The sequence below is a fragment of the Gobio gobio genome (assembly GCF_949357685.1).
Source record: "Gobio gobio genome assembly, chromosome: 12".
Lineage (NCBI taxonomy): Eukaryota > Metazoa > Chordata > Actinopteri > Cypriniformes > Gobionidae > Gobio > Gobio gobio.
Window position 1 is genome coordinate 33159784 of NC_137105.1, and position 11789 is coordinate 33171572.

Sequence of the window (11789 nt, forward strand, 5' to 3'; positions counted from 1 at the left end):
AAAATGTTCTAAATGTGGAAATAAAGTGCCTAACGAAATGTTTAATAATAATAAAAGCATTTATTGGGTTGGGTTAGGGGCAGGTGTAGAGAGGGCTTTTATTGTCCCATTATGGCCGCATCCATTTAACAATTGTAATAACTATAATCATTTACACTGTTATTTTTGCATCCTGTTAATGTACAACAATACTGAGGTGCAAGGAGTATGTATCTGTCAAAATAAAGTATAAATTACATGTAATTACTATTCACACATATTGCAAAGTACTGCTACTTTTAAATGGTGTAAATAGAATATATCACTATTTTGACTTAGTATAGTATGCTATTTCACTTAGTAAATAGCATCTACAGCTATTTGCACTTGGTGTAAATATCATCCATCACTAAGAAAATGTTATTTTCCCTTAGTGTAAATAGCAATTATCGCTAAGAAAATATGCAATTTTTACTTAGTGTAAATAGAATCTAGTTGCTATTTACACTTAGTTCTTTAAATAGCATCTATTGTTATTTGCACTTAGTGCAAATAACCGCTGTCTTTTATTACTGACTGTTCACTTGAATTAAATAATGTTTCAAATTTATATTAGTTATGCCTGTAGTTTTTGCTGTGGTATATAAGTTGGAATCAAGAATTGTGAAATTTCACTGGTATCTACAACTTTATACTAGCTTATTTATCAGAATACAATGTTACATGGTCAAAACAATAAAAACAAATAAGTATTACACATGGTGTTCTTTCACTGTCTTTGGACCCCCTTAAAGTTGCCTCGGCCCCACCCCATGTATAAAAGTCTAGTTCTGCCACTGGTTACAACTTCTCATTCGGTTAAATTGCAGGAACCGATTTACCGATATTTTTTAAAAGGTCCTGTTCAATCTCTTGAAGGGATAGTTCACCCTCAATCCATCCTAGGTGTATATGACATCCTTCTATCAGACGAATACAATCGGAGTTAAATTAAAATATGTCCTGGCTCTTCCAAGCTTTATAATGGCAGTGAATGGCAGCCCAAAATATTTTGAGGACCAAAAAAGTATATCCATCCATTATAAAAGTAATCCACACGGGCCTTCTGAAGCGAATCAATGGGTTTTTGTAAGAAAATACCCATATTTAACACGTTATAAAGTAAAATGTGTAGCTTCTGGTGGACCACCTTCCATATTCAACTTATGAAAAAGCGTAACTGGTGCGACGATGATGACGGACGTAGCGTAAGAAAACGTAACTGCCGCGAAGATGACATTGAACGTAGCGTAAGCATTTTGAACTGCGAGAGGCGCTACGCTTTCTTCGTAAGTTGAATACGTTAGGCGGTCAGTCGGAAGCTAGATATTTTATTTTATTACGTGTTAGATACGGATATTTTTCTTACAAAAACCCATCGCTTCGCTTCAGAAGGCCTTTTATTAACCCTCCGGAGTTATGGATGGATGGAGTAATGGATGGATGCATGTTTTTAGTTTTTTAATTTTGGGCTGCCATTCACTGCCATTATAATGCTTTTTTTATTTAACTATTGTATTTGTCCGAAAGAAGAATATCATATACACCTAGGATGAATTGAGGGTGAGTAAATTATGAGATCATTTTCATTTTTGGGCAAACTATCCCTTTAATGGTAATTTACCAGTAAAGACTATGTGTGAAAGAGGCTAATGACAACCCCAAATAAGGGATTGCTGTTATGTTTTGCTACATAACCTTTTTTAAGGGTTGCTTCACCTAAAATGCATATTATGTCATCATTAACTCAGGGCTGTCATTAATTCATAGAGACCATGACAAAAAAAAAAAGTCTATAAAATGAGACCCAACATGAATCCTATAAAAAGCAGGCTTTTCAAACTTTTTGAATCCACGGACCCCCTAAATATTATCATCCCGTTGTGAGGGACCCCGTTCTTAAAACACAAAGGCCACTACTGAATGAAATATGTACTGAAATATCAACTTTTTATAAGTGAAAAACTAAAAAAGTACAATTTGGTTTGTAAATGACAACAGGATTTTTCAAGACCAATGGCCAAAGCATTAAAAATGCTGAACTCTGTACTACTCAGATGGCCATCTGGCTCCTATCTGCTATGATTGTATTCATGATCACAGCTTTCCTCAGGAACTTGGTTTGGTATTCTCTCTCTAAGGGAAATTAAACTAAAACCCAGCAAGGACTGACAGTGCTCGCAGCGCACGGATGCTTGTTCAGTGACGTAGGGAGCAAACGTGTAGACGGCTAGTCCCAGCAGAAGACCCCTCCTTGACTGTTGCTACAGTAACAAACTGTCTGTTCTCAAGGGGCCTGTTCTTTCTATCTAGTATTCCAGTCATTGCCAGTACTTTTAGAAAGCAGAGATTCCGAAAGCCATAGACATCAGTGCCAGGAAAAGACATAGTTTAGGGGCTTTCACATCCTTACTATTGGGCCGGGACAGAATTTTGATTTCCTGTGTATGAGCACTTTTCCAGGAAAGCAGTTTGAGCATTTTAGCTGGTTCATTAACATCCTCCCCGTCTCATAGTGTTCAGCTGTATTGGGATCAGTGTGGAATGCAAGGTTGTGGCTTTTAGGAATAAGAATTTATCCAGGGAGAATGTCAAAATATGGCATGAAATAATAAGCACAGCTGTTTGCGTTCGAGTTTATTACCCTTGCTTTGCCAAACATACAAAAACGACTTTTTGAAAGCGCTTTGAGAGCCGTTCTTTGTTCTTTTGTCACATTTGTCATTCATGTGGAAATAAAACACAATGTCGGTTTGCTTATAAATAGGTATTTTATTGGTTTAAACTGCAATCTGTCGTTACAAAAGAAAACATATTGATGTGCGCAGCAATGGCTGCTAACATAGGACACATTCAAATGTAGCTCTCTCAATGTCAATCCTGTTAACCTCGAATTTCCACTAAAATCTATAATAATGACTCTGGATTACAATCCTAAAAGGTACAAGACTCTTGGAATGTACTGTTAGGCACTTAGCAAGTAGAAGTGGTCCAAAATCTGTAAATAAATAAGAATTTTGAGTCATAACAAATCAAAACAACACATGCTTGCTGGTGTACATAACATGGTTTCAAACTGGGCTAAATAAATACACAAATGCATATTTCACAATTCCCTTATTAACCGTCCATTTTAGACACGTCAGATCAGAGGTTTGGACCACCGCGGGGGTCATGAGATTGGTACTATAATGCATTTATTGTCTGTGATTTGTTCATACCAAAAGAAGTCTTATTGAGAGGATCCCAGTCTAAACATCAGATTTATAAAATCACAGGCACAGGACTGTTATTGTCAAGAAAACTCAGTTTACATTCTAGACGGTCGGAGCCAAATAATAAAGGATTATAGAGGCATAAACATCTTGAAGCTGCAGTCCAACATTAGGGAGAAAATAATAAATAAATGCAAAACAATCCTCTTGCATTCTCATTTTAAATTAAGTTTCACTTTAAAAATAAATCAAAATGTAGTTACAAAAAATGTCATTGCAGTATAATATATTAACTGTTGAAACTGAACGAAAAAGGTCTTCACAATCTTACGATTAATACGGAAGATCATAATTTAACATAAAGGAAAATATATTCTATTGTTTCATTATCCAGATAAATACAAACAAAATAAAAAAAATGCTTACAATCAGCAATAAATACATTTTGATAAGTTAAATAAGCACTGAGAAGCGAAACTTTCCGTTTGAAAGTTCTCATTTCCAAACAGAAAATACCAACAATAATTGTAATGATGCAATAATAACTATATTATAACAATAATAGGGGAAATACAATATTGAATTAATGATAGAACATTTCAACGAAACAATTAGTGGCCACTGAAGTCACATCTTTAGTGGTAACATGAACAGAAGGAATAAAGGAAGGACGTCCTCTCTCACACATATTCTCTCTTACATAATCCAACAACCAGCAGACACTATTTTAGCATAGGGGATCACATGTTCTAGGGATAATTACCATGGTGACCGCACATTTAGCACCACTAGACATACAAATATCTCTCAGAACGATTCATACAAATCTAAGATGGGTTTGATTCTTTTTTTTTTCTTTTTTTCAAAAAACCTTTCCTACCCCAGATCTCCAAAAAATCTACGCGATTGGAAAAGTAGGAAAGTAATTGTTTGATAGGCACTTTATGTCCCGATGATCTACCGGCGAGAGTTTTCTGCAAGAAAAGTGGCACTTTCAGGTCTGTAAAGCGCATAGTTGCTATAATATTCAGTAGATTCCTTGAACAATTTAGAAAACTCTTTAGTTTGAACTAAATTAACTAAATATGGATTTAACATGTTCCACTGAGGATTTGGAGACATTCGAGTGGGCCTAGAGGCGAACAGTTCTGTTTTTTTTTGCTTTACATCAGGCAGGGAGGCATGGGTATGCTCTCAAAGTTGATGCTACTGGGTAATATGGTATCTGATTTGACTCAGTGGCTACGAGAACACTGTACTTTAGTCCACTTCTCTGCTGTAAACAAACCAAGGACAGGAAGGGATTGCTAGGAGGAAAATCACTCTCTCTCTTTCTCGCCAGCTCTTTTGTGTGCTTTGTCCCTCTCAGGCCTGAAATCTCTGAGGGCAGGTTTTAATCATCAGAGATGGAGAGTCTGCTGAAGATGGGGAGGCGACGAGTCGCATCCAGCACAGGGGACTCGGATCCGCTCTGGCTGCCCAGGCTGCTCTGGTAGCCTTCCTGGTCGGAGAGGGAGTCCGGAGGGCTTGGTGGAGACTCGGACATGGGCCTGAAGAAGACGGGTGCGGTGGGTGAGTGAGGACCAGGCAGATCTTGAACAGTGGTGCCACCTAAACTGGGCCCAAACAGGTTGGCGAGCTCTTGACTCGAGTAAGTAAAGGGGTTGCTGGGCCACTCGTTGATGTCTTCGGTGCAAAATATGGGCGGAGGTGTGACAGAGGTTGGGCTGTCCTGGGAGCCACCTGAGCTTGGGAAACCGGCAAAACTGTAGCTGTGATGAAGGCGCGGGCGCTCCATCTTGTTGAAGGCAGAGAGAGGAGGGGGTCCGCGGCGCTCCTCTGCGTTGTGGATGAAGTGGCAACGCGGCCCGTACGGGCAGTAACCGATGCTGTGGAAGGTGCGACAGAGCTCGGTCTTGTACTTGGGGTGACGATTTAGACTACGAAGCTCATGCATCCCGTGGGCAAACTGGCACTTGTCACCATATTTACAAGTGCCGTTCTCCTCGAAGGGTCTGCAGAGTTCGGTCTTATAGCGGCTAGAGTTGACCTGGCTGTTTCCGTTGGCACTAATGCATGTGATGTTGCTCGGCCTTAGACGCTCCCCGGTTTCAGAGTAGGACCGGTCACGAAAGCGGTTCTCCTTGTTGTTGCTGCTCCCATTCATGGAAACCGAGCCTTCCATCTTGAGACTGTTAATAAATTGGTTCTGCATTGATTTGGAGCTGGTAACGGACACAGAGTGGCGACGCTGGTAGAGTCCCACTGAAGGGGTACCCACCACCTTCCTGTCCAGCAGGGACCCGGTGGGGGTAAAGGGGGTATTGGCACCGGTGGAGGGGACAGACTGTAAATGGGGACTGGAGAGGGGACTGTTGTAGGTCATCATCTTATTGTTCTGAAAATGAAGTAAACAAAACAATGTCTCAAAAATTTGGCATGATTATGACTCATTTTGCTCCAAATACCACCAGTGGGAGTTTATTACACGCTGATGGTATTTTCTGTCTTCAGGTCAGCTCTAGGGCCTGTTTTTAAGAGATAACCCTAATGACCCAGCACTTTTAACCTACACAGAAATCTCTTTAAAAGTGAAAGGTTTATTAAGTCATAAAACACGAAAACTGAGTGTGCTAGACTCATGTATCATCTGAAATTACTGCAGAATGCGCATTAGCGTTATGATTTATTGCATTGCCAGTAACTACGAAACACTGTCATTAAGTTACAAAACCTTTTTCTGGCTTTCTATAAGGGGAAATACAACATTGTAATAAAATCTAGCCTATGTGTTGGGGATGAGAAAAATGACCACCTAGGCCATGTTTGAATTGTAGGTCTATATACATGTGTCTGAGAGACAACTTCGGCCATTATTTTGCATCTTTTTAATCTTGTTCACTGAGTGGAAGGTTTTTAAAAGTGGCTTGTCAAGATTTATGACAATAGTTAAATCAAAAATGAAAATGTTGTCTTTTTATATGCTGTGTTATATGCTGAATGGTGAGCAATACTCCAGTTCTTTTTAGGTAAAGTGACAGCACAGTGTGAGAAATTAAATCGTTATTGACATACAATTCTCAACAGTAATAACTCTCAAACATAATTAATTTGCTGTTGGTTCAATTAAAAAATGCTGTGGCATTATAGGGTTGATATCACTGATCTCACAAGTCACATGGTAGTTTAAAATGAATGATGGCTTCAGAAGAATCACAATATTGCTCATCAGCTACTTTTATTTTTTAAATAATTATCCATTTTGATTAAAGCAAAACGCCGCCTTAAGAACATTAGCCTAACTTTTGTGTTAAAGGGATAGTTCACCCATAAATTCTGTCATTATTTACTCATTGTCATTGTGTTCAGAAGAAAGAAACTCATCCAGGAACAACTTGGGGGTGAGTAAATGATGACAACATTTTCATTTTTGGATGAACTATCCCTTTAATAACACTACTTTGGAATGGCATGGGTGAGTACATTTAAGTTTGGGTAAAACAATCCCTTTAACGTTGGTTTAACTGTTAAAAGCTCGTCTCGAGGCCCAAATGTGTTCAGCTTCATTCCGTCCAACTGTTTTGAATGCAAGAACGCATCCTGCGTAAACGCCCCTTAAAGCGTTCTGCTGAAAACTAGTGTGCTTCTACGTCACAGTTAAGATTGCTTGTTCACAGTACAATGTTGCATGGAGATTTTTATAAGCTCACAACTTTCAAAAGATAGGTGTAACTAAAGTAATAAGATAAATCAGTCAAATTGCCTTCCTTTTCGGTTAGAACCTACTAAAAAATGTACATTATTGGAAGTAAATCCATTAAGTCAAACCCACTTTTGCCATGTTAGAGAACTCGTTGTTTTATTTCAAACGAATAGATTTGTGGCCTTCCCTGTTGTGTACCGAATCGAATCGAGAGCAAATAAAGCACACCTCTATGTGAAGCATACGTTAAACTCATGACGCATAAACGCAGATAAATGAAACGAATCTAATCTATTAGTTTTCCATATTCGCCCCTTGTCGATTAGCAATCGATTACTGCAGATCATGAGATGCACAAGACTAGATAAAGTTCACAAGCACGATTCCTCTCTCTCTCTCTTTCTCTCACACTCACACACTCTCTCTCTCTCTCTCTCTCTCTCTCTCTCTCTCTCTCTCTCTCTCTCTCTCTCTCTCTCTCTCTCTCTCACACACACACACACACACACACAAGGCAGAAAAGTTTGACATCGGTGTAGAAAACAGCATCTCAAACCACTGCTGCATTTTTATGAGATATTGATCTGTTTCGCACTCCTATAAACTGATAAAATGCTTAAAACCACTTCCCAAAAATATAAATTACCTTGTTCGTCACTTCGTAGTCGAAGAAAGAAGACACGACGGTCGCAGTCATTGTCGAATCGGGAGTTGTTGAAAATACTTAAGAGTTGACAAACAGATGGTTTGTTAAGGCACGGTGGGAGTATTCCTGTGTTTGAAGGGTCTTTGATATAGTTCTGCCCCGCAGAGAGCCCCCTCTGTCCTGCCAAAACTTGCGCGCATATCCTTTATAAAAACTTGCGCAGTCTTCCTGGCGGAGTGGGCGGGGCTATTTCTGGTCATGCCTCTTTTCCGCACGTCTCTCTGGCGCTTTGACGTGAAAAATGGAACTACATCGACTCAACTGTGACTTCATGACTCAATACAAACTTAATTTCTACGAAACTTCATTACCATACATTTAATCACAATCTGGAGTTCTTCTCGAGCATTTCACTTAACCCATTCAGTGCATAGGCTACCAAATTAAACAACACCAATATAAGTTTGACTAGCTGAGAAGTGACCGTAGTCATAATATAATATTGAATGTTATTTTTAAATTAGATGTCTATTCTAATAGACAGTGGGTCTCAGTGTAAGCAAAAAAGCTGTATTGTACATTAATAGAAAAAAAACAGCTATTAGTCATTCATTTTTAATGTTTGTGTGTAGCCTATATACATTTTTTTTATTTTTTTTTATTACTTTAATTTTAATCTACAAAGATTTTGTATTCATTTATAATTTATTTATATACCAAATAGAAGCATTATTACAAAATATGATCATAAAAATGATGGATGCATTCTGAATAAAATGAAAGAATGGTAGCCTATATGAACATTTTAAAGAATGCATAAGTAAGGGAACGTGAAAGATGCATGAAATAATTTGGCTTGATTTAGTCATTTTTAGGACACACTGTATGGCTTTCTTATCTCTGAAATGTGCAGTAGTGAAAAGCTTTAAGATTGTCATGTACGTAGATTGTTATTTTCCTTCAATGATTGAGTGTTTTTTATTTTTACAGGGTTTTTTTTACGAGGCCAACAAACTCAAAGGCATTGATAGATGAAAAGGACACACAGTATACAGTAGTTTAATAGTTTCTGGTTTCCTTTGTGTCGTTTTGTCCAGACATTACCCAAAAATAAAATCTGCAGATTCAGCTGACCTATCAGGACCTCCTGTCCTCGACGCTTTGTCAACCGCAACGTCCCTCGCCAAAGACCCTGACCTTCGGTTTCATTTTTTATCAGAGCTTTAGAGCTGTATCCAAAGCATTCACAGAAGTGCTTTTCAAAGTCTACTTCAGCTTGTTTTGTATATCATGACTTTCGCAATCATACTAAGATATCTTATTCATGGCAAATGCTAATGAAATGAGACACTTTAAAACAGTAGGCCAGTTCACTCACCCTCATGTCGTTCCAAAACCATGACTTTCTTATACTGTGGAATACAGAAAAAAATGATATTTTATTATGAATTATGTTTTTAGCAGAGTGTAAGTTTCAAAGTTTAGAATGTTCAAATGTTTTGACTTTTGTAGTTCATCAGAAATAATTAATTCGGTCAATTACTCACTGTTATGTCATTTCAAACCTGTCTGAAAGAAAGTCATGCAGGTTTGAAATGGCATAACAGTGAGTAATTGACCAAATTAATTATTTCTGATGAACTACAAAAGTCAAAACTTCAGCATATTTCCTTAGAATTAAAGGTGCAGTAAGCAATTTCTGAGAAACACTGCTATTTGAAATCAACCCAAACAAACACACCCCTTTCTTCATTGTTCCGTCCCCAAAATGCACAAACACATCATGTTAGAGTGGATTTCTCTTGTGAAGCTGAAGTGAAGCAAAATAATGCTTCGCAAAAAATAAAAGTGAAGATGACGGACAAACGGAAGGAAGGATACAAAAGGTATGCAAGCAAGAGTTGGTTGTTAGTCACCAACAGCACACCAGCTCCAGATGAACAACAACACTCATAACTGACCTATTACTATAGCTAACATTACCACAACAGCATATCTTGGCTTTGTGAAACATTACTCACGTATGGAGCAGAAAAAAACGCAACGTTGTTGGCGTCCGTTATCAGGCCTTCCCTCTTAAAGTGTTAGTTCATCCAAAAATGAAAATTATGTCAATAATTATTCACCCTCATGTCATTCCAAACCAGTAAGACCTTCGTTCATCTTCAAAACACAAATTAAGATATTTTTGAATCCTAAAGCTCTCTGTCCCCTCCATAGACAGCAATGCAAGGACCACTTTCAAGGTCCATAAAGGTAAAAGACATGGTTAAAATAGTCCATGAGACTTCAGTTGTTCAAACTTAAAGTTATGAAGTGACGAGAATACATTTGTGTGCAAAAAACAAACAAAAATAAAGACTTTATTGACGAATTTCGGTAACACTTTACAATAAGATTCATTAGTTAACATTAGTTAACTACATTAGTTAACATGAACTAATAATGAACTGCTCTTTTAAAGCATTTATTTATCTTTGCTAATGTTCATTTCAACATTTACTAAAGCATTATTAAAATCTTGTTAGCATTAGTTAATGCACTGTGAACTAACATGAACAAACCATGAACAGCTGTATTTTTATGAACTAACGTTAACAAAGATGAACTAACGCTGAACAGATGTGTTGTTCATGGTTAGTTCATGTTAACTAATGCATTAACTAATGTTAACTAATTCAACCTTATTGTAAACTGTTACCCGAATTTCTTGTCTCGTCTGTGTCAGTCTCCTACGCTGTTGACGTATGCTGTGTCCCAATTCGCCTACTTATACTACGACCTAAAAGTATGTACTCTTTTTGTGAAGAAAAAGTACATACTTTTGAGTGTGTAGCAGAAGAGTATGCAAACTTTGGGACGTACTACTTCGTCATCTATAATGGACTCTGTCGTTTAGTTACGTGCATCCCGTCACAGTTTAAACTGCCCTGTCAATCATCATCACAGTTCAAATCCTCCACATTCAATTGAATTTCCTACGGTATCGGAGAGAAATGTAGTAGCACGTTGATCTGCCATTCGTGGGTCTTTAATGCAGAGACTCTCCTCATGTGTTCGTAATTTAAATATAATGATGCATTTAAAAGTTAATGGCCAAACATATCATTACAAAAGTTCTCAATGCTGCTGCAGGTGAAATATAATGTGGATAACATTAAATAAATATCTTTTCGTCGGGTTAAATACTGGCAATTGATCACTCAAGCCTCTTAATCTAAACCTCTCTACTTAACCGTTGGACTCGCACATCCGTCATGATTGTAGTTTTTTAACAATTTTTATCCACGTTTTTGTTCGAATTGAATCATCTTCCAACTCGCAATGGGTTGTGGGCAATATCAGCCGTTAGAGTGTACATCGATCTGCACTTCGAATTCTGATTTGGTAATATTAAACGATCCGGGTATCTTTGGAATACTCTTTTTTTTAAACATACTACGATTTGGGACATACTAATTCTTTTTTCGAACACTATTTTGGACGGATTGTATGAGAATTGCAGTAATAAACACTGCAGTGCTTCCGCGTTCTACATTAGAATGCCGGCTTTGTATTGGCCAGCTCCTGCGTCAGCTTCACACTCATGCGTCATGCTCACGCGAACAGCGTCGGACAATTGGTGTTGCCATTCTGACATAGAATCCGGAAGCGCTGCACTGTGGTTACAATGTAAGCAGCATAGGAGACGGACACAGAAGAGAAGAAATTCTTAAATAAAGTCATTATTTTTGTTTGTTTTTGCGCACAAAAAGTATACTCGTCACTTCATAACATTAAGGTTGAACCACTGTAGTCACATGGACTATTGAAAGTTCTCGTCGTGTTGCCGTATATGGAGGGGCTCTTGGATTTCATCAAAAATATCTTTGCTTGTGTTCCGAAGATGAATGGTCTTATGGGTTTGGAACGACATGAGGGTGAGTAATTAATGACAAGTGTGTTGTGCTGCTCAGTCTGATCCACTGTCAACAGTGTTTCTCAGAAATTGATTACTGCACCTTTAAAGGAATAATTCAAACAAAAATTTGTATTATGTAATTTTTTTCCACTCTCATGTTGTTCTAAACCCGTATGACTTTCATTGGAAGTTTCAAAGGATTTGGGCTGTCAAACTTTAAAAAGGATGCAAAAGCACCATTAACATAATTAAAAGCAGTCCATGCCTCATAATCCAAACCAGTTTGAATTGACACAAGGTTGACTA

The 11789-nt window shown here is 37.8% G+C and overlaps 1 protein-coding gene across 1 annotated transcript; it reads right to left on the reverse strand.

Moving 5' to 3' along the window:
* Positions 1 to 2773: 2773 nt before the first annotated feature.
* zfp36l1b (zinc finger protein 36, C3H type-like 1b) lies at positions 2774 to 7857 on the reverse strand. The gene is made up of 2 exons (XM_079830493.1): positions 7583 to 7857; positions 2774 to 5631 (listed from the first exon to the last, which is right to left on the reverse strand). Exons 1-2 carry the CDS (start codon positions 7631 to 7633, stop codon positions 4627 to 4629), a joined length of 1056 nt encoding a protein of 351 aa, XP_079686619.1. The 5' UTR covers positions 7634 to 7857; the 3' UTR covers positions 2774 to 4626.
* Between the last annotated feature and the right edge of the window lie 3932 nt (positions 7858 to 11789).